The 24,229-nt window shown below is 36.2% G+C and overlaps 3 protein-coding genes and 1 long non-coding RNA gene across 4 annotated transcripts; 1 reads left to right on the top strand and 3 right to left on the bottom strand.

Moving 5' to 3' along the window:
* Positions 1 to 2,183: 2,183 nt before the first annotated feature.
* LOC103851983 lies at positions 2,184 to 5,092 on the bottom strand. The gene is made up of 2 exons (XM_009128860.3): positions 3,365 to 5,092; positions 2,184 to 2,681 (listed from the first exon to the last, which is right to left on the bottom strand). The coding sequence occupies exons 1-2, from the start codon at positions 3,845 to 3,847 to the stop codon at positions 2,322 to 2,324; spliced, it is 843 nt and encodes a 280-aa protein (XP_009127108.1). The 5' UTR covers positions 3,848 to 5,092; the 3' UTR covers positions 2,184 to 2,321.
* A 238-nt stretch (positions 5,093 to 5,330) lies between these two features.
* On the bottom strand, positions 5,331 to 9,942 carry LOC103851982 (cyclic nucleotide-gated ion channel 4). The gene is made up of 8 exons (XM_009128859.3): positions 9,337 to 9,942; positions 8,313 to 8,528; positions 7,156 to 7,469; positions 6,941 to 7,049; positions 6,623 to 6,859; positions 6,445 to 6,531; positions 5,947 to 6,311; positions 5,331 to 5,561 (listed from the first exon to the last, which is right to left on the bottom strand). Exons 1-8 carry the CDS (start codon positions 9,940 to 9,942, stop codon positions 5,408 to 5,410), a joined length of 2,088 nt encoding a protein of 695 aa, XP_009127107.1. The 3' UTR covers positions 5,331 to 5,407.
* Positions 9,943 to 14,070: 4,128 nt separating this feature from the next.
* LOC117131900 lies at positions 14,071 to 16,287 on the bottom strand. Its single transcript, XR_004455341.1, has 2 exons — positions 16,055 to 16,287; positions 14,071 to 16,014 (listed from the first exon to the last, which is right to left on the bottom strand). It is a non-coding gene; the product is annotated as an uncharacterized LOC117131900 (long non-coding RNA).
* An 833-nt stretch (positions 16,288 to 17,120) lies between these two features.
* Positions 17,121 to 18,904, top strand: LOC103851981. Its single transcript, XM_009128858.3, has one exon. The coding sequence runs from the start codon at positions 17,179 to 17,181 to the stop codon at positions 18,283 to 18,285; it is 1,107 nt and encodes a 368-aa protein (XP_009127106.1). The 5' UTR covers positions 17,121 to 17,178; the 3' UTR covers positions 18,286 to 18,904.
* Positions 18,905 to 24,229: the final 5,325 nt, after the last annotated feature.

Genomic DNA, 24,229 nt, shown 5'->3' with positions numbered 1-24,229 from the left:
ACATGTTCTTGCAAAAACAATTATGTCATAAATCTTCATATGTACTTTCTCTAGATTTGCTTTCCTTGTGCCATAAAGAAATCTCTGTTTACACTAATATGCTTTAAAAAAGGTTTACACTACATGCAATTTTGTAGTGAGACAAAATATTTTGAAGACAAATTAAGCAATAGACATAATAACAAGCGGATTTATTTCATACATTTTACAGTTTTAATAAATCTAACCAAGATAAAATAGGAGTGAAAAAGATATATAACCATCTGAAAACATTTATTAATATATTTTACAATATATTTTACAATAAAATAAATTTTTACTTAGCTAACCATTTTTCTTTTGTTTTGTGTTTGATTTTTTACACTACAATAATTCACTAAAATAATTAAGGATTATTTTGTAGCTAGTAGAATCAATCTGTAATTTTAAGTAGGCAACCAATGGCGACGGATTAATTTCATTATCTCAGCTCCCACGCTACAGATTGGTTATGATACTTTTTTTCTAGATTCGCTTTTCTTTTTATACCATACAGAAATTTCTATTTACATTAAATGCAACTTTTTCGAAAGACTTAATATTTTAGAGAAAAATTAAGAAGTTATACTATATATTAAAGATAATTCACTTAATTATTTTTCTTAGAATAAAATTCACAATATTTTCTTCATTTAACTGGTTGTTAGGAGTTTAATTTTAAATTATTTAGTTAAGGTTTATAAAAGAAAATTAATCCTACAACCATGTAACCTTTAATGCCAAACAAACTAGCACATCTATTAAACAAATTTTATTAATAGATAATTTGGCATACCTTAAATATGGAAACACATAAATTATCAAAAAATAAATTATTAAAAATTACCATATATAAACATAAGTTTAGAATATCTCCATTAATAATTAAAACACAAAATTTTAGAATAGTTCTAACTAGTTATAATAATTACATAATAATATGCCATACTTTCACCACAATATATACTTTTTTTTACAACCACTATATATACTTCTAAAGTAGCAGTAATTGGATATGTCACAATTAAATATACAATTTCAAAATTTATAAATGGGAATATATTGATTTTCTGACAGATTTATTTTCTCGCAATAATAATTGAAGGTTAACGTATGAATACTATTCACAAAAATGTATCTAAATATAATAATACAAAGTAAATTTCAAGTTAATAATTTGGAATAAATTTTATGAAATTTATAAATATTATATATGAACTAAAATCTAAACTTTTGCTAAATTTATTTTCAACTTTTATATCACCTATACTTCAAGGCTTTATTAATTATGTTTTTGTAAGTATTGTAAGTGTTGAGTTTATTTGGCATACAAAGCAAATTTGGAGACATTTAAATTTGAGAAAATATATAATCTGGCTACGAATATTTGTTTTGAAAAAACGTATTAATATAAATAATCATACTAAATTGTTAAATTTATACACAAATACATTAGAAAATGGTCTATGTAGTAAAACATGATCTAATGACATATATATTAGGTAATAGATCACTTTGATTAGTTTAACATCTAACCACAAAGTGGACAATTAACACATATACAAACACTAAAAAATTGTCTATCGATTATAAAGTTATCCATTACAAAATGAAAAAAAAAACCATTCATGCCAACTTGAGGACCGAGGTCTACTTTTAGTTAAAACTGAAATTAGCATAGTATAAAGGTTAAGTTATGAAACGCATGACGAAAATTATATATATTGATTACACCAAAAAAATATTTATATTGAAAATAACCCTTCTGCTTGTTGATTCTACTGCTGCTATATACAAGTTGATGTATATAAATTTAAATGAGATATAAGTTTTTTTTTGTCAGCAAATGAGATATAAGTATAAAATGAAACTAATATTTTGCTTTTTAGAGAATAAAACATATTAACATTTTGCATTTATTGAGAAACCTGTACCCGTTTATACATTATCATGGTTAATGATGCTCAAGTATTCATGGTTTGAGTTTATCATGGTTAAAGTAGTAGGTTTAAAATTTCATGGTCATATGTAATATAATTGACTTTAGCATTTAACGTTAAAAATAAGTTTTCGTTAGCATCGAACTCAGAAATATCGACATTGATGATCCTATATATGGTTTAAGATCCTAAAGGACCTAAACATCGAGGTGGATAGCATACTCATGAGGGGGAGAAACAAATCGAAAAAGTATACAGACAAAAAATCCAATAACCAATTATGAAAAACGAACATAAAAAGGGCAAATTAATTTATCTTTTATATAATTATAGATTTTGAAGTTTGTTTGTTTGTTTCTTTTGTCAAATCTCATCAGGCATTTGAAAACTCTGCGTACCGAAAATTTGAAGAGAAGTGTTCTGTAGAAATACAGCGACACCACATTTAGCACTGTTGAACCCATCCCAAACCGTGAAATGAGCCGTTCCCGACACCGTCTTCTTCGCCGTTAAATCTTTAACAGTGCATAACTTTTCTAGCTTTCTTACAACGTAATCATTGGACAAGACTCTCCCTGAGTTCTCTCCTCGAGGGCAATCAGTCACTATCCCGTTCTCGTATAGCGCGACCATTATATCGATCCCGCTCGAGTCCACTTTCATCCTCAATGCTCCTGTGAGAGATACTTGCAGAGTTTCGGAGGTTGGTCTTTGAAATGTGGCCTGGTATCAAAAATCAATTGAAAATTTACTGATCTTGATCACAATTTAGTTAAGCACACGTAAAAGGTTAGTTACTAGTGTGCCTATAAGATATATTGTCTGATTGGTAATTACTGGACTAAATCAGAGTAAACGTTAAAGGTGAAAAATAAAATGTTGGAAAAGAAGGAAAAGAAAGAAAAAAATGACAAGTGATGTTTTCACAAAATTGAAAGTAAAAGTGAGTGTGCGTTTTCCTCAATTTGAATAGTAAATAGAGTAAAAATGAAAAAGTGACATTCCACTTGATTGGTTAAATTTTGGTGAAACTGAGAGTAACATAGAATCTAGAGTAATAAATCTACTCTAAAATGACTACACAGTCGTAACGATAGTTGGACACAGTCAAATTCATGTTTTATGAGATTAAGACAAAGCCGATTGTCAATAAGGACACATAACACAAGCAAAGAGTTCCTTTTGACATATAGTGTTTGTGTTCTGTTATGCGACAAGCAAGCACACAAACACACTGATCCCAAACCAGTTACGCTCTTGTATGATATATATATAATTAATTTATCCATGGATGTTTTTGACTCCATAGTAAATTATTCTAAACTATATAATATAGTCTATAGTGTGAGATTTATGCCATCACATTTATAATAATAAAAATATGGCAATGTAATGAAGCTACTCACCCGAAACGCCGGAGAAGGAAACCTAGGCGCTTCAACGATGGACTTGAGAAGAGCATCTTCCTCGTTGCCAAGAAACTGGACGCGACCTTGAACCACAAACTGTGGAGTGAACATGGTATCTTGGTTCAACGCCTCGATGTAAGCCTTTTGCCTCACCGTCCATTGGCTCGATCCGTACGGATCCTTCCACCCCAAGTAATCCCAATAATCAACGTGAAACACGAGAACCATCGCCGGAGAACCAGCCCCACCTTCACGACGGATCTGACCGTCGAAATCTCCACGGCCGAGGCGCGACACGAGCATCTCCGCCTCCGGAGAAGTCTTGCACCCCTGAGAAGAGAAGAGTTGAACGAGAACAGGTCCGTCGCCGGCGGGAACATCAGCAGCTACAACGGCAGCGTTATGACCGGTGATTCCTTTTCCGGTGGGGGAAGTTGATGATCCTTTGACGCGAAAACAGGCGAAAAGACGCGGCGTCATCGGAGAAAAAAAAAACAAAGAAAATTGCCGGTCGTCTCTTCGCCTTCCGATGAAAAGCGGAAGAGGTTTTCTTTGAGGGTCCAAAAACAACGGAGGAGGGAGAAACAAATCAGAAGATTAGAAATGTTTCCCCAAGAAAATGCAAAAATGTTCAGAGAGGCATTGAAATATTGGAGGGGGAGGGAGAAACAATTATTACAGGCTAGAGGTGAAGAGAGAAAGGCGGCAACAAGTATCTTTGCCTCATTTTTCTATAATTTGTTTTGTCAATAAATAAATCTTTTAGGCTTTTTTTTATGGTGGCAAAAGTTGAATAGTTTTGAAGTTTATGTGTCCTTGCGGATTAGTCTATTGCTTTGAAAGGAAGCAAATGTTGGTGACACGTCGCACATGAGTCCTCCTGATAGGTCAGCGAATCTTTCAGCTAACTCCTTTTTATCCGAGAACCGAACCGGTTTATCTGATTTTCGGTACAGTATAGAATTGAACCAGCGATTCAAAAAAGCAGTTAGTCTCTCGTCCTACATTCTTGAGATCTAAGCTATTAACGTTTTTGCAATAGCCTTCTTGATTGGATTCAGCCCATATATCAGCAAAATCCCTATATTGAAATCTTAGAAAGAGGTTGAAAAAATCAAATGAAATTCCACATTACTAATAAAGTAATAAATCAGAACATATGGATTACATATGTAATATATTCCCTCTTCATCAATAGGAAGAGACTATCCTTCAACTTCATCATCTTCTTGGAAACAAGAATTGGTCTTTCTTCCGATTTCTTTGTTTATTTTAGGTTATGATATGCAATGCATCTTTAAACTACAGAAAGTAACCTAGTTTCCACTACTAAACCTACTTCGTTGGACTCCCATGCACTTACATTGTCGCTAAGAACAATGTTTACATTTATAAAAAAAAGAAATGGTAAACCATTTCCCCGAGATAGAACGTGGTTTACATATTTATAATATTCAACTAAAGCCTAAAGGATAAAAAGGTAGTATAAGTATTTTTAATTTAATTAGTAGTTAATCAAAGAGTTAACCAGTGCTTCGGAAATAAGAAATATAAATTTGATTTTTTAAAATATGTGATTTCTATAAATTATTGGAGGCAATTTAAGTGAAAACTCAAATTTCATTTTGGTAGTGCTTATATGATAGAACTTTCTGGATTATCGTTGCCCAATTCTAAGCTTCATATAGAGAATCATCGTTTCCACAAACAAACATGAATCTGCAAGACCTATTTTCTCACTTCTTTATACCTATCACAATTTGAGTTTTCCTTTTCGATGTCTAATGTATGTTAGGCAGCCGAGTAAAATATTGTGGATTATATACACTGCTTAACTATGGTATGATTCATTATGAAAGTTATTTTCGTGTAAGTCAAGACTCAAGATTGCATTTTTGGAGTTCTTTTTTCACTTCTTCATGCAGATTATTATCTAGTTTCCTTTTCCATGTCATATCTCGTATGCATGATAATATAATAGGATTAATTATTGAAGGAGAACATAATATATAGTAGATCGATAGAGCAAAATAGTATCAATTAATAATCATCAAAATCGTCAGGATTGGGTTTAGGAGAGGTTAAGATGGCTGTATAGAGCCTCAATTTATCTTCTCCTAGTGACGCACATCTCGACAATGGTCTCCTCGGCCTTATGAACGACAGTGACGTCAAAGTCAACCTATGCTTGTACCTATCACATTAACAAGAACCATTTAGTTATTATCTATGTAAATCTATTCACACATAATTCCGATCAAAACAACAACAGAAAAAACAGTTTTTTTTTTTTTTTTTGTAATATTTTCTTAAGTAATATATTTCTTAAACCACCATTTCTTTTTCTTTTTTTTTTGCTTCACAAAATACTTAAATTCCAAAAATCAATAAATGTGGTTGTCGTATTGTTTGGACTTTTTATCAAGTTGCTGTGTCTTTGCAAAACAATATTAAAATGATAATAATCGAAAGCTCATTTCTTTCCCACATAAATTGTACTTTTGATTGGAAAAAAAAATTGGCAATAGATTTAAACCTTTTTAAAAGGGAGATGTATATATTCAAGAAATGAGACGTACCTCCTCCAAGCGAGCTGAACCGCAACTGCGGCCCAAGTTCGCCAGCCAGGAGAATAATAGCGGGCACTGCGTTTGACTTTCTCGTTAACAAAAGTGTAACGGAAATGTTGAGTCACGTACTTAACGTCTTGAGCGTCGAGTCCAAATGCTTCGGTGGTCTCGAGCGTTACAAGCGTTGAGGAAGACGGCGGTAGCCTCTCCACGAATGGTCGTCGGAGACACCATGAGAGAAGCTCGTCACCGCTAAAATTACCTGGACCTAACATGCAACAGCTTTTGACTCCGTCTCTTAGTAACTGACTACTCTGAAGATGGCCTCTTACTACAAACAACATTCTCTGCACTGCATCTCCTTCTTTTTGGATCTGTATGCATTTTAACATTTTTACTTTGTGTTCAAAGTTGAGAGATTTTCTGGAAGCCACGCTAATAGACAACTAAACTAGATGGCTTCACGAATTGAAATAAATAATCGTTAAATTGGTTAAAGATACTTACGGTTTCTCCTTTTGTGAAAATGAGAGACTTCACGCGGTCGCATATATTCTCAAGCACCAAATCATCCATATGCTGAAACAACGGAACCTAAAAAATGCATATAGTCATGACATCAGTGATAATTAATTCTAATGTCGTCTCTTCGTTAATGAATATTAATCGTGATGACTAATCTAACCTGCCGGACCAAGTCCAAACAAAGATGGTACTTGATGTCTCTCCTAAGACCTTCTGGAAGGTTTTGAACCATCTCACACTCGTCTACACCGCGCATAGCGGCCCATCTCTGCCGCTCGTAGTTGCGAACTCGTTGCCTAAACCCTAATGGTAAATGTCTCTTCTTCATCCACCACTCTATGTTCCTCATTTTCAGGTGCATTGCTTGCTTCTTTGAAGTTGTTGCGTGAAGAAACACCTACATTTGTAAATTAGAGACAAATTATAATTCCTTGAGTTATGATAAGTAAATTACAGGAAAATAAGCTAGTGCAATTACCTTTATGTTACCGATCAACATTGTAACAAGAAGAAGACCACTTGTTAGAACTATTATATTGAAGACAACCTCAGACCATTCTGTTGTGCTCTCCAAATTCCCAAATGTGCTGATTAAGTATATAGATCAAACAAATCAATTTAATGTTTTTATTTGATTTTCTTTGTATAAGTTAAACTAAATTCACACAAACAAAACTAAAATCTGAACAATACCTGAGAGTCATGAGACCCCAAAAAATAGGGAAAAGGACTTTCTCCAACCGGCTTTCATTGCTCACAAGTTGAATGGTCCATTGATAAGCACCATATGTGTAGTCGGTGTCGATATCTAAGCAAACGGATCGTGCTTGGTGGTTTCGTGCCCAAGCCAGTCTAGCCCTGTCAAGGACCATCTCGGTCGTGCCATAGTACACTGGTTCCTTACATGACAACATCCTTAGGTCGCAACCCATTGTGTTTTCACATTGTTCTTTAAGACATTTCGCTGATCTTTGGACCCCTAACAAGTACCAACAGGCTCCTGCTGCCTGTAGTTCATATAAAAAGTAAATGGTAACGAACAAAATTGGAAAGCTAATAGATTTTTGATAATTGGTCACAATATTATACGGTTATGATTGAGTTGGAAGATCTAATAAATTCTCATACGATGTTGATTAAAATCTGATGAATCATTGAGGGACAAATAAAAGTGAAATCGTAAAATATGTATTTGGAAAGGAAGCTAATGATTGTATAACTTTTTATTCTAACCTAGTCTTTCTTGTTTAATCATACCTAAAAACCAATGCAAGTTGTGCTTATTTTTATTAAATAATTTGATTGCTACTTATGTGCTTCAGAGAATCACACCTCCCCCTAACAAGTCTTTTCTTATTTTGGCATTTTCTGATATATTTCTCTTTCAGAAAGACTCCCATAGCAAAGGAAAAGGTCCATGTGAAACTATTTTAGGTAACAAATAAATAAACTCCAACAAAAAAAATACTAAAATATAATTACCTGGCACCTGAAAACCAATACTTTTCCAAAATTTAGTAGTCTATAAAATAAATTACCCACTCACACTCGCACAAAAAAGAAACTGAAATTTATAAAAGAAAAATCGTAAACATGCGTTTACTATTTTACTAAAATTTGTAATCTATTGATGAACATATAGAATACAGAGCATATAACGACACTTATTAATAACTACTCAAAACGTTTAGACACAACAATAAAAGCTTGCATTGAGATTCATTTAGGCCTAAACTTGTTCTTTTTTTTGGTCCAGGCTTAAACTAGTTCAATTATGTTATCTCAATCGTTAAAATGGTAATCAGAAATGAAATCATATTTCTAAGCAAGAAATTTGTTTTAACACTTACATGAGCGGCGACGAAATAAGCGACCATGTTGAGTGCGAATCCCCACCAGACGGTACCGAAAATGTAACCTGACAGAGTGGCATTTTGACGGAGATGGCGAATGGAGTGGTAGATCTTCGGTAGATATTGGAAGAGGAATGTTAAAAGCAAGATTGAGACCACCAAAGTCACAGATCCTCTCTTTAGAAGAGAAGGTATCACCACCCACAACACCACCTGCTCTCATTTTAAAAATAATAATTTGTTTTTTTTTTAGAAAGAAAAATAATAATTTGTTGTTAAATTATTTAAACAAAAGAACAATAATGTACCATACGAAAAGAAGACTGAAAACGAATATGTATTCTCATTTGGTCCACACACGAACATGATTAGGTCAGTCTAAGTGAGACTTATTTCAGACCATATAACTATCTGGATTTAAGATTTTTTTTCCTAGATTAGTCTATTAATTTTAGTTCAGTACACGATTTAATTACTATGTTTGTGCTCATTAACCAATGTTAGTAATTGTCACAAGAAAAGCAAAGAAATCATAAAAAAAAAAACTGAAAAACAAAAAAAATCATCATTACCTAATTGTATAAAGAAAGTATTATTACTCGCTAATCGCTCTGTATAGTAACCTCTGCGCATTTGCATTGACTAAAACTGTTTATATAGCATTAAACATTGGTCTTGAGTCCTCGACGACTAACATAATAATATAACCCAAATTTTAGCAAAAAAGAAATAGTAAAATAACGAAGGTACTATCACATTATAACTATGTTATAAGTATAAATTTTGTAACTGGCTAAGAAAAAATACGGTATATACTTTAATTTGCGCGATTTCTTTGTTTCTTAATTAATAGCTCAGAAGAAGTTCATCACCACGTTTACAATCTCTCTAGCGCATTTAATTTCTTGTATATACCAAAGTAAAAATAATATAATTTGCTTAATAAATAAGAAGAATTAAAATATTGGTAATATTTGTTTCTTTCTGTAAATAGGAAGAATTAAAATATTGGTCTAGTAACCTGAGGTAATGGTAAGATGACGAAGAGATCGAAGAAGAACCCATTCTTCTTAACGTAAGGTGGAGCACCTCTCATACGTACACGTGTCCCATCTCCTTTGTTAATATCGCCGTCGCTATCTCCGCCGCGATAAGGCCACCAACGAGCAATCTTGAACTGAATCAAAATGTTCCATAAGTGCAAAAGATCGGTCATGGAGCGTAACGCAGTGACGGTGAGAGCGAGCCAACCGTCGACGAGCAGACACATACACGCGTCGTTTACCGAGAGGGTGTATAGAAAAAGTGGGTCCACGAAAAGGCCCGTCGCGCAGACGAGGAGAAAGACTCTGTTCCATTCTTGAACCAGTTTGGATCTCGGGTCAAGTATTCGACCCAACATCATCCATTTATTATAGGAACCTGGTGACCCGTTTCTTCTTCCTCCGCACGTAACCCGCACACGTGGTTCTTCTTCTTCTTCATCTTTCTCAGTTTCTTCCATCTCTTCTTCTTCTTCTTCTTCCTCCTCTTCCTCGTCCTTGTAATCTTCGTCTGAGTAATATCCTACGCTGCTTGAAGCACCTGAGACGCGTGATGCGCGTGTGAATTCTTGCTCGGTGGCCATGGTAAGTAATACCGCATGCAACAGAGAGAGAGAGATTAATAGCTTAATGTGATTGCGAAGCTGGAAATAAGTTGTGGAGAGACATACGTTGCCTTAATTGGAGAAGAAATGACAGAGTGCTGCTCAATTTACTATTATACCCTCGTGTTTTTGTTTCTTGTAATTTAATCACGTTATTTATGGACACAAACCTGTAATATTCATATACCAAACATGAAAAACGATTTATAGAGTAAGTTTTGTTATTTCATTCTCCATCAAAGTTTAATTTCCCTTAAAGATTTTGAACTCTATTTTCTCAGAGGTCTCTGTAGTTTGTACTGTACTAGAAGCAAACAAAGATTTAGATGGGGACTATATATATCCTTGTCGATTCAATAATTTATGATAGCATTATTGACCCTGTTATATTAGTAATAAATGGAAATACAATGGAAGCAAGATAGACTTGCACCATAAGATGATAAGAAATGCATGTGAATTGGAGAAAAGCTATATATAAATGCATGTCAGTATGTGTGCATATAAATAAAATGGGTAAGCTAATTTGAATGGAATAACACAATACGTTACTCTCTCTTAATGTTATTGAATTTTCTACTAGAAGACGAAAAAGGTAAACCAATTATATAGTTTCAATGCATAAGCGCATCGTAGTCATTATTGTATTTTTGTGTGATCCTCTCTTTAGGCTTATTGTATTTTTGTGGGTCAATTAGCCAAATAGCTAAAATTTGAAGTGAAATTAAGAGAATGACATTGATTTTGACGTAATTGAGTAACTAACATTTAAGGCCCATTTGATCCGGTAATACCCTTGGTTGGTGCAAGTAACCGGTGAAAGATAGAAAGTTAGATGACGTAAACAAATTGAGGTATGGCTAATATTTAAATCACATCTGAGTGAATATAAGGAACCACGTCACATATTTATGACCACATACATATGTTTCAGTGTTCTATTCCACATCACCGAAATAAAACAGATTTCTAACCTCACTCACATACTCTAATACTAAACATTATCCCAAATCTAACCCATATATACTAAACATTATCCAAATCCCACTCCAGCCCCTTAATACTAAACCCTAAACCTTAATCAATAAACCCTACACGGAAATATAAACCCTAATCCAATGTCAACCCCAATCTTTCATAAACTAAACCTGAATGGAACAAAATGATGAAATATCTATGATTTCATGGAAGAAGTTAATGTTGATCCCCCAACCATATCCCCTCACCTTCTAAATACTAAACCCTAAATTATATTCACTAAACCCTAAACCAAAATATAAACCCTAAACCCAAATATAAATCCTAAACCCAAATATCAAAGTCAAAAAAATTACATATATTATGTAAAATTAAATTATATTATGTAATATTAAACTACACAATCTAGATCATAACACGATATTTACTTGTTCAAAAACTATATTTCTTAACAAAATAAAACACTCTTTAGTAATCATCAAATGGAATGGAACATGATAAAATAGAAGAGTAGCAGAATATATCGCATTTCATAACAGGAATAGAACAAACATAACACATATTGTTTTACATTTCTATTCCATATGCGAATAGAATAGAACAAACATAACACATATTGTTTTACATTTCTATTCCATATGCGAATAGAATAGAACAAAATAAACAGACACTGTTTATCTTCTCCGATCAACTTCATCCATGACGAAAAAAAGTAACTGTATCTCGCAACATCAGTGGAGATAATACATATAACCGTATCAGAGAGACAAATTTTGTTGTTGATACAGTAAATAGAAGAGAAGAACATACGGTGGTGACGGAAGATGGTGCCGTTTCCATAGATGGAGGTGATCGCCACTACACAGGTCTTTTCGGCAAGGATCAACACAAACTGGAATGTGAATGCGAATCAGCAAGGGATTGTAATCAGAGAAAACGCGGTGGAGAGAATCTGGAGTGAAACTATTCAAATATGGGTGTGAATCTGGAAGAGACACGACATATTTTTGCAAAATAGTAATTTTTAATTTTATTTTTTTTCTAGCAGGTTTCTCCGGTTTCAAGCAGGGGTAATACAGCAATATTATATAAAAGACAATGTGAAACAGTGAAAAGTTAGGGTAATTGGCTACTCAATCAATTATGCTTTTTTGTAGCGTCATCTCACCTAATTTCCCTTGTATTTTTGTGTAATCCTCTCTTTAAGTTTGTAAAAGAAGATAGATTATTAAACATGAAGTTTTTTTTTTTGAAACTAACATGGAGTTTATTTCAGCATAGAAAATCAATAAACAATAGAAAAAAGTGGAAGATAGAAGTTATGTGTTTGGCTAGAGTCACATGAAAATGTTCATATATTTTGTTTGGTTGTTTAGTGTTTTTTGAATTGAGCTTTCTTTGTTCACTAGATTCCAACATATTAATTTGTCATTTCTTATAATATGTACATCTCTTGCATATGGCAATTCTAACTATCACACTCTCTAAGGTATCCCCACCTCAAATTCTCTTCTCACCCTTATCTTTCTTTCATTATATACAAATATTTTGGGAACGTTGATCTATATATATTAGCTGTATTTTTTAAAAAATAGTATTTTTATTTGTAAATAAACAGTTGACGTATATTCTCTTGGGCATATCCTTGTTTCCTAAATCAACACAATAATAGCACAAGGTTCTTTCCTTGTGTTGACACATCAGACTTTTAAAATCTTAAGAGGCTGACATGTCATTAACTGAAAAAAGTTGAGTGACCAATTAAAACATTTTGTTTCTCCACGTCCTTGAAATTGTGTTTGCACATTCTTCTTCGTTCATTCACCCTTACTATCTTTGAGTTCTCTGAAGTTTGCAAAAGAAAAGTGAAAATCAGATAAATTTCTTCTCTGAAGTTTGCAAGCCTACTGCAATCAGATCAATTTTCATTGCCGCATAGTCTCCTCCTCATGCCGTAACCACCAAATTTCTCCGTGAATGCAGATCTGCTCTCTCATGCCCTAACCGCCGCGTTTCTCTCTGTCAAGCAGATCAACTCGAGCCTAGAGCCGAATTGAGAGATGGGTACCACTGCCTTTCGTGTCAGAGCAACTCAGTAAAGGGAGTGCTCTTCATCGTTCTCTCTGATTTTTGTTTGGTCTTTCCATATTCTGCTGAGATTTGATCGTTCTGTTGTTTGTGGTGTTGAAATCTGATAAAATAGAGTTCTTTGATCACAATTCTGAGTTAGACTTTTCATATTCTCGCAGAGAAATCAGATCTGTGTTTGGTTTTGTAGAATCTGTGTTATCTGTTTCTGTTTGGGTTTGAGAAGAGTGATTAATCTGTTTATGTTTATGATTGATCTTATTTCAATTGATACTGTTAAGTGTAAGACAATTTTGAAATTAACCTGTGCTGCTCAGGATCTGAGTTTTGATTTGATCAGTTTCTGACTCTGTAAAAGTTTCCTCAAAACTGTTCTGTTTTGAAAATCAAAAACCTGCAATGATTCTGTGCTGTGTATATTTCTGAGTGTCTGGCTGGTTTGATTATTTGTCTCTGAAGTTAAATCATTTATAAGAGTGATTAGGATGTGTTTTTGTATTTGGAAAAAGATTTCAACTTTGATTAAGAAAAGCTATGTGAGTTTCTTGCTTTGCTCCTAGCTTTGTGTTCTTAATTAAGATTTCATTGCAAACTGATGCATAATGTCCATTAATCACTGTCAAGTTCTGTCTATCATACTCTTAGTTTAGTTATGGTCTTCTTTTGTTTTGATATTTTCTGCAGGTATCTTGTGAGCTCACGACAATGGTGGTCACAAATGCTGTAGGTCCTCTTCTTGGGGATCTTACTTGTGGAACTTTACTGCAAAAGTTGCAGGTTAATCTCTCAACCATTTCTTTTTTTTTTTACCGAAGTTGCCGGGCTTTTATTAGTTCTTTTGTGGCGTGAATATTTTTTTACAACAGGAAATCTTGGATGAAGTTGGTGAGAGCGATGAGCAAGAGTTTCTTGTTTACAAGAGAAAAGTTCAACAGGCTGCCAAGTCCCGAGTGTCTTGTTTACAAAAACTTTAGCTGTGACATCTCAAGCAATGGAGATGATGTGTAGTTAACGTGTTGGTAGAGTGACAGGCTGCACAAGGTTCTTGAGTTTGTGAGCATGATCTGTGTGAAGATGAGGTTAATTCAGAGGATGAATATGAAGAAAACACTGACAGTGGACATGGGGATATTTTGTTGTTGGTGTTATGATCATGGGGAAATTTATGTTGTTGGTGTTTGTTGAACTTGATACGTTTGGATGGAAGTAAGATTTGTAAACTTTTCATGTTTAATGTAAAATTTGCACTTTCATTTTCTTTTGTATTTCTAAAAGAAATTGCATTTATAAAATTAACTGGAATCATAAAAGCTACAATTAAAAAAGCCAAATCTGTAAAATGGATGACAAACTGCAATAGTAAAAATCAAATTAGTGGGGTTTAATAACATTTCTATGACGTTATTATAAATATTAACAATTGCAAAGAAATTAATGCTATCGTTGTATATTTAATTATAGCATACAACAAATCTGCTATCAAAAGAGTCGGACCTATGATAACGGGTGCTGTCAGAGTGTTTTAGGAAACACTATTAAAACGAACTTATAGCGTTTAACGCCAGCTATTAATACCCACGTTTCCTGTAGTGATCTCATTTTTATCCCTTTTGTATTATTTTAAAAAAAAATTATTCAAGATATCCAACAATGTTATATTATTGTTTTCAATCAAAAGTACCAAATACTAAGTTAATATTTTATAACTCTTTCTTACTTATCAAAAATACTAAAAACTATTTATATTTGAAAACTACTAAAATGTTAACATTTTAAAAATAGTTTGTAATTTCTTTTATTTATCAAAACTCAAAAATTTCTTTTGAGATATTTATATGTTGTAAATTTCTCTGTGAGTTCACGATCCTCCTCCATCTTCTTTCTCGGAGAGCGATGAGATCCGTGAACAAGTGTAGAGGGTTTTGGGTGGGAGTTATAGGGTTTATGGTAACGGTGCAGATCTCCGGTGGATTGTGAAGATTCCAGCGTCCAGTGATGGTGAAAGGCGGCAGCTCCGACGTCGCTCTCATCCACGTTTCGGTTCCGCTACATAATACCAACAAGAGTAAAGATGAGATGACTCTATCACTCTATGGACAACATTGGTGGTGACGATTGGAAACGAACACAACGTCTTTTTCGCATACATAAACGGAGAGGAGGGTTTGAGGGACGAACCAAGAACCATACGAAGTCTGAAGGAGGGGAAGAAGAGAAGATAAGAAAAAGGAGGTGCTGGTGAGAAGCATCAATGTTTACGATACAAAGAAGATGACAACTTGACTTTAGGTAGAAGGAGATATATATGCTGATAGAAATATACGGGTTAGATTAAAGTGAATAAAAGAATTGAGTTTTGGTTTGATAAAAATAAATATAATTAGACAAACCAAACAGATTATAGTAGACCAGGTTATCACAATTTATTACTAAATTTGTGAATCGAAGACCATATAACATGACACTATTCGGGATCATAAGTAACATTCAAACATGAAGAAGACCACAAATTCACAATCCATAATTCCATCGGGTGAAGAAGCCACAAACAATCAAACCGATGATGGAATTATTTGATGAGTTGTTAAGCTCAAACTAAGCTGAGATTTTCTCAAGAATAATTCTTTTTGAAACTCAAGAAGAGTCGATCATACTAGCTTTGGTTCTAACTGCTAAGAAGAGTCGATCATACTAGCTTTGGTTCTAACTGCTAAGAAGAGTCGATTATACTAGCTCTGTTCTAATTCTGATGCAGATGGTCGGTCTCATTCTCAAAGTTGGTAGCCAAGTTCATCAAAATGAAAGAGCAACTAAATCAATAAATAAAGAATGCACAAACATTTATATGACGAATTTTATCAAAATATCGCATAATATATTCTATGTAAAATATTATTCAAAAGTCAATACTAATATTGGTGATGGAGAATATTTACTGAAATCATTTTACAAAATATATTATTTTAGCAAAGGCTAATTATTTTACTACAATATTGAATTTTAAATTTGAAGTGAGGTGAAGGACATTTACTACAATGTTGAATTTTAAATTTGGTGAACCAGAAAAGCGTAAGAAAAGAAATGAATTGGACTTCTATCCTTAACTTTAAACTCAATTGAAAAATAAATGAATAATAAAGTATAAATATAATAGTAATGTAAACAAAAATTTAGCGTATATCATTTAGTAATAAGGATAGAATACGAAATCAAAATAAGGATCAAATACATAAGTCTGATTATAAGGCGGCTCTAAAAAAAAATATTAAGAAAATGCTTAAGTTCTCTATATTATTTTTAATTAGAATTCCACATTATTTTTTTATTTGATCGATACAAAAAATAAAAATAAGGATTAAACTGATTTTTTAATATATAAAAATGTAAAACTGATATATATATTGAAACAAAATTTAAATACGAAATACTTTTATGGAATGGAAAAAGGATCATATTAGAGTATTTTAGACCACAAACTGGAACCTAAAACCCAAAAAAAAAGAGATAAAAAAATACAATATATGTCTAGATTATAAATATTTAGATACAAAACTTATATTAATATAATTATTCATTAATAAAATGAAAATATTTTATAAACAATAAAATAAAAAAAAATCCCGCAGCGTAGCGCGGGTAATTACCTAGTTATTGTAAATGTCCATCAGTTATTAATTATTTTGGTGGCACTGGCACAATTAATACATATATTTAATAAATTTTGATTTATAACAATAAAGTAAATTACAGCATGTAACTTATTCAATTTTTATGTTTAAAAGTTATACAAACATTTAAATATATGGTAAATGTTAAAAATATTAACCACTAAATCTTTAAAATAATATTAAAGTATATAAAAGTTAAATCACCATCAAGCTCTAGATAACAAGTTAAAGTACATGTTCTGTATTGGATGACTTGCTTACCATGTTTGAACCAGCATAACAAAATAATGTACACAAATATATACATATATGGGGCAAAAAATCCTTTACCAATATTTATTTCCATGAATCTACTCCAACAAATATAGAAAATATGATAACTTGGTGTGCAAGGCCGCCTCATACATGTATTAATGGAGGGTTTTACTCTTTTTTTTTTCTCTCTCTTTAATCTCTTTTGCTATTCGCTTTACTAATATACATGTCTCTATTTCTGAGTCGGCTCCGCCTTGGGAAACAAGGGTTGTTGAGAAGATCATCTCTTCTTATTTTCTCCAATGGCTTTTCATCATCTTCCTTGCATCAAACCCCTCCTTGTAATATCCTCGGCGCTAAACCTTGTGGAGAGGGTCTCGGGAAACTCATCATCAAGAATGCTAATGAACGTGACGCTACTGAACTGGAAAAGAAAGTGCCAATGGATTTGGTGTATAATAATCATGGTAACGATACCATCGTTGGGGCATCTCATGGCTGGATAGCTACTCTCAAGGACGATGGAATCCTTCGTCTCCAAGACGATCTCAACCCATATGCATCTTATACAGAACCGAAACACATCCCTCTGCCTCCCCTTGTAACCATGAGACACTGCCAAACCAAAATCGTCACCAACGTCTCAATGTCCTCATCTTGTCCGGATGATGATGAGAATTGTGTTGTGGCTGCTAAGTTCTTGGGAGCTCAGCTCAGCTTTTGCAAACCAGCCTCTCAGAGTAGTAAACCAGAGTGGACCAACATCAGGATCAAAAACCCTTGTTTCTACTCCTCACGTGTCGTGTTCTCCAAGAAAGAGGAGATGTTTCGTATTCTCGGATATGGAGGCCACCTCATGGGGTCATGGGATCCCTGCAAACCCAGCGAGGACCCCAAGTTGCAGATCTTGCATTTCCAAAAGATTCCTAAGCTGCCGAAGGCCACACGCGAGCTTATGGATTCGTGTTGCAAGAGCGAGCACTTGGTGGAGTCACCAGCTGGTGAGACTTTCTTGGTTAAGATGTACAGGAAGACATCCGAGATCAGCAAGGGTGGTATTGCAAAAATGAAGACGAGAGCTTTAATGGTGTTCAAGATAGATGAAGAAGGAAACGCTGTCCACACTCAAGACATAGGAGATCTAGTCATTTTCCTCTCGGATTCTGAACCATTCTGTGCCCCTGCTGCTTCCTTTCCTGGCTTGCACTCAAACCACGTTGAGTTCTTGGAAGCTTTCAACGAAGTCGCATATATCGATCTGTCTGGTCACGCCTTCATTAGCTATATTGATTCTCACTTCCCTGCTTACTATATTCCACCTCAAAAAATCTAGAAAACTAGTTTGGAATTGATGGCTGAGTCTTACCTCTTGGTGTTTGCTAAGTGCAGTCTGTTTTTAATATTTCTGGAGTTTTTGCATTTGTTCCTTTGTTATGATTAGAGAACTGATTGGCTCAATTCTTCAACAACAAAACCTCTTAATTAAAAGACCAGTTAACACAACAAAATTCTCTGTACACATCTCACAACTCTTTTTTAGTAAATTTTTTCAGGGTTATTTCGCTTCAGAAGGTAACTCGAAAAGAAGAAAATTAACAAAGCTTTAGTTGTGAGATGTACGTAACGTCAGAGCTCCTCACGCCTCAGGGATGATATGGATTTTTATCTCCATAGTTCCTTGTAACCTGCGTTTACAAACCACACTATTGAGTGAGCAAATGTCATCCGACAAATTAATCAGGTACATAACATTAGCTAGCTGCTGATGCCAATCAATGCCTTCCATGTCCCTGATACAAAACATGTACTTGTCTCAAAAACCTCTTTCATTTTTCATTTTTTTGTAGTAAGATTTGTTTTGATCTTTACTACACAGTTAAACCAACTTGGCGAGAAGGCATCCTTTTGTATTAACGGAGGGTTTTCCCTGGACATCAGTCCATCACCATTCTTTAATTGTTTTTTTTTCTTTCAGTCAACAAGAAGATACGATCATTAGATATTTGAGGTTCGTGCATAATAAGATACGAGATGCACCACCCTAGTGAAGGCATCGGCCTTATTGGGTCTGAACTTTTACTCTCTTGACCCAAACAGCCCACATTTCAACAATGACTACAAAATCAAGTCATGGAAAATATCATACATCAACGGATTTGGTGATCGCATTTGAGTAGTCTGAGGTTGTGTGGAATTATATAAATATGACAAGTGGTCTTATTCTCGGTATTATGTTAAAACTTTTTTTTTCTCATAACTTAATTAATGATATCATGATTTCATGCGAATTGTTATTTTATCTTTTGGCATCCATAAACGTTTTTAGAAGGTATTTTCATTATATTCACTCTTTCTCCCATTCAAATAAATAAATAAATAAATAAATATATATATATATATATATGTATAAAATTTAGGCTAATGTCATATTTTCAATTTATAAAAGCAGATTTAAATACCAAATACTCAAAAAAAAGTTTTAATCAAAATATGTTAATTCAGAACATGATCATTTTGGATAATATTTACTAAAGTATGGTGTTTGCTAGAGTCTATTGAAACTTCTCACACTTTTGTCTCTTTAGCTACGATCTGCCCCCCTCTTTTCCCTACATATCTCTCTCTCTCTCTCTCTCTCTCTCTCTCTCTCTCTCTCTCTCTCTCTCTCTCTCTCTCTCTCTCTCTCTCTCTCTCTCTCTCTCTCTCTCTCTCTCTCTCTCTCTCTCTCCGTCAAGAGATCAACATGTGGGATAAATGGATATATATTTATGTGAATATTTTCTTATAATGGAATAAGAATCAATTATTGTTTTATATGGAAACAAACGTAGGCATTTATCATTTGTTCATATGCATATAAGCACCTGAGAGAGAGATGTAATGTAACAAAAGGATTTTTTTTTTAAATGAGGTGGTCCCATAAATAAGCAAAAACTCATGGTTGTATATTCATTGAAGCTGGTGTGTCACAAACATGTGATTTTTTAAGCATTTGCGACATACTTACAAATGCCAACATAATTATTTTCCTGATTTGTTTAACTTTGTGAGTTAAGTTCATGTAATACCAATTTATCCACTAGAATGCAAATTTTCCATTTAAAGTGACAATGACATGTCCAAATTGTTGGTTTTATGCCTTTCATTTATATAAATCGTAATCGGCATCAAACAACAAAACCTTGGGCAAGTACGCTTAGTACACTACAAACGGCTTATAATGAATAAATAATCAAAGAGAAAGAGAAGTGATTGGGTCTTCATCAAAAACAAAACCGGTTAAAGAGGCAAGTAGACTACAAAATCCGCTCCACAACAGTTTAGTATTTTGGTTGCTATTTAGCTTGAGAGGAAAAATGATAATAAATAAGGAAATATTCCTTTTTACATTATAATAATATTATTATATTGTATTTATAATTAAAATTCTTTTAAAAAACTTCATTACTTAATTGTAAAAACCAACTAAATTAATCACTTTTCAAACACATCCAACGTCATTAACCATTCATAATACCATCAGTGTCTTAAGAAAACATAAAACAAGAACCAATAAGAAGAAAATTTAACCATAACTTCATTTCTAAAACCAACAAAATTAACATGACGTTGGTTTAATAAGAAGAGAACTTAACCCATAACTCAGATGCCACCACCTCCCACCTCTCCATCTCCGACCACATCTCCACCACATGTCCCTTCTCCACCACCTCCGGTCCCGTCAACACCACCGCCACCACCGGTCACATCGCAGCCACCACCACTCACATCGCCGCCACCACCACTCACATCGGCAAGACCTCCGATCACCTCTCCAAGAGACACAAGCTCCCACTCCACCTTGTTTAGCGTCTTCGTATTCTCGTCGACTTTCTCTGCAACCGATCGGATTTTGCCATGGAGTATACCCCTCTGTACATCACATCTACAATCAGCCAACAAAGAGACAAGATTTTCATACCCTTTCATCCAGTGATTGTTACGGTCTTCAAGTCGTGCCTTGTCCAAACGCAAAACGCCGATCCTCTTGTCTCTCTTGGACAGCACCACCGGTTCTTTCTTTGGTTCTTCGGGCATGGGCTTGTCCCTGGTGGCAAACGGTCCCTTTTTACCACGACGGTTACCGTGATCTCCGGCTGAGTGACGACGTTGATCGGCGGCGGCTGAACGACGGATGAGACGGGAGGGGACTGTTGGGGATGGATTTAACCCATCCACAAAGCCCATCGAACAAAGGGCCCAGTCCAGCAAACCGAGTCGACATCGGCGCAGAAGCCGATTCTCGAGGCATCGACTCGAGAGGGAGCGCCGATAGTTGAAGCAGAGAGCAAGCGAAGCGAGGTTGATCGACTCAACGGCTCAGCGAGCATCTCATAATCAGGCCCGAAAGGCCGACAAAGCCCAATCAGTAAAAAGAGATTAGGTTAAGGTAATCGAACAGAGTATAAAAGGAGAGGAAGGCAAAGGAGAAAGGCATCGACACTTAGCTACACAAACTTAGCGGCGAGATTAGGGTTTATCATCCGTACAATCATCTCTCTGCTATTTGTACTTTTCCGGTTTAAGCTCTCACGAGCTCCGGCTTGCTTTTACTTTCTCCACCTTTGTAACATCATCTCGAAATCTAATAAACGCCTCTGTTCGACCCATTTCTAGTATTGTTTACTTCACCCGAGACCAAACTCACCTTAAACAATTGGCGCCCACCGTGGGGCCGAACAGACCCAGCGTTTCTAGACCGATATGACCACCGGAGGTACGAACCCTGATACCTCAGGAGAGGAGCCGGCACTCACGCCTCCTCCGCCTCCTCCCCTCCTCTCGTCGGAATTCATGAGTTCAGTCATAGCCCGACTTGCTCATCAAGAAGAAGTTCAGAAGACGACGAATGATCAGCTCGCCGCCATTGTCGCTGCTCTTAGCGCCTCCACCGGCAACTCACAACCGCTCCGTCGTTACCTCTTCAATACAAACCCTCCTACTCCGGCAGAAGGACGAACGACGAACCCAGTCGATCCCACTCTTCAACTCGCGGAAACCCTAGCCGCCGATGCTTCTCCTGCAGCGTCAGATCCATCAACTGTCCGAGAAATCGCTGAGCTTAAACTAAATTTCCAACAAATGAGTTCGAGGATCCACCAAGCAACGAGCGCAGTACCCGAGATTGACAGTGTCATCGCATCAACATCGCGTACTCCTTTCACCGAGGAACTGACGGAGGTCAAACTCCGAAAGATGGACAAGTTGCGTCTTCCGGAATACAAACCAGGAGGAGATCCCGTCGAGCACTTGACGGCTTTTAATATTGCGGTAGCGAGGGCCAGACTCGCCCCCGATGAAAGAGACGCGGGATACTGCCAACTTTTCATTGAAACACTCAACGAGCAAGCCTTAACCTGGTTCTCGGGACTCGAAGAGAATTCAATTAGAAGCTTCAAAGAGCTCTCCTCGGCTTTTCTCAAGACTTATATCATGTTCACCAAGCGTGAAGCAACGGCGTCGACTCTCTGGAACCTCAAGCAAACGAAGGATCAGAATCTTCGCGATTACATGGAACGTTTTAAGTCGGTCGTGTCAAGAATCAATATCCCAGACCACATCGCCGTCGATGCCTTGAGGAACAATCTCCTTGTGGAATGTAAGTTCCGAGAAGATCTCTATCGATGCACCGCCACGACGTTGCAAGATGCCGTTGCTCGTTCTCACAACTTCATTCGTATGGAAGAAGACACTAAAGCCATCTTGAGCAAGCACAACTCGGCGAAGCAATCGGCGCCTAAAAATGCCGCCACAGCTCACGTCGAACCTCGTCAGCATGCTCCAAGCGACAAAAATAACCGTAAGAACGGTCTCCTTTACGTCGTCGACGAAAACGGGAAGAAGTGGAACACCTTTCATCGGGAAACCGATCCTCCAAGCGAATCCCCCCGAGCAACAGCGCCAGCCACGGTCGCCCAGGTCGATTCGGCAGCGGGATCTTCCCGGACCCCACCAGGGCTTACTAAATCGTGCAAACTCCACGGTGTAAAAGGTCACGACACTTCGGAGTGCAAAACACTTTTTGCGCAATTCCTCTCCTCACTCGAAAGCGGTGAAATTAAGATTCCTCCTCCGAAGCCAAAAAGCGAGAACAGTTGGAGCAGAAACAAGGACAGGAAAAATCAGCGAAAAAATCAAGCAAAACCGCGTCAAGACGACCAAAAACCAAAGGTCGCCGAGCAAATCCCACATCAAGACGATGATGGTGACGCCTCAGCTGACGAAGATCCGCCGGCAGCCAGACAAAGGATTGAAGTCATTCGAGCCCAACCGGAGTCCTCATCAGACGAAGAGAGCGATCTCGAGGAAGCCCTCGACCCGTTGGACTTACGTGTACTCCTCAAACGAAAGACCACGCCAACGAATGACAAGACTCCCGGATCATCCGATCTCCGAGTCGAGCTCAATGCTAAAAGAACTAAGCATTCGCTGAGCCCAGGATCCTTATTGGTAACTACAGAAGGCAATCCTATCGTCGATCTACGAGATCAGCTTAACGCGCGAGTCGGTGATTTGCGTGCAAAACTGGACCACAAAAAGGCCGGGTCGCCGAAAGAAAGCGAAGACCTCCGAGCTCTTCTCACCAGGAAGCAATCAAGTGTCAGGCCGCGGATCAACGTGATTATGGGAGGATCTCCACCTTGCGGGGACTCCGTACGAGCAGTCAAAGATCACCGACGAATGGTGGACACCTCGCAGCGCTGGCCGCAGAAGTTCCCAACTGATCTCCCAATCTCCTTCTCAACTGAAGACCTTGTCGGAGTAACTTTCCCTCACAACGATCCTCTCCTCGTCGTTTTAGCCATCGATAAGTACGACGTCACCAAAGTGCTGATCGATACTGGCAGCTCGGTCGATATCATTTTTCGCGAAACTCTCGTAAAAATGGGAATCGACTTAAAAGACGTGAAACCGTCATCCAGGACTCTCACCGGCTTTAACGGTTCTTCCGAAGTAATCATGGGAACTATCCGTCTCTCGGTACAAGCAGAGGGAGTAGCACGGATGGTCAAGTTCTCGGTAGTCAGCACCAAGGCTCCCTACCACGTGATACTAGGCACTCCATGGTTGTACTCCATGCGTGCAATCGCATCCACGTACCATCAGTGCGTCAAATTCCCGGGAATGGATGGCACGACTAAGACAGTGAGAGGAGATCAACGGGCCGCGCGAGATCTCTTAATCGCCACGGTCAAACTGCAGCGATCTCAGTCACTAGTCAACTCGATCTCACCTCC

Source organism: Brassica rapa, chromosome A02 (assembly GCF_000309985.2).
Source record: "Brassica rapa cultivar Chiifu-401-42 chromosome A02, CAAS_Brap_v3.01, whole genome shotgun sequence".
Taxonomy (NCBI): domain Eukaryota; kingdom Viridiplantae; phylum Streptophyta; class Magnoliopsida; order Brassicales; family Brassicaceae; genus Brassica; species Brassica rapa.
This window is presented reverse-complemented; position numbering and strand designations above follow the sequence as displayed.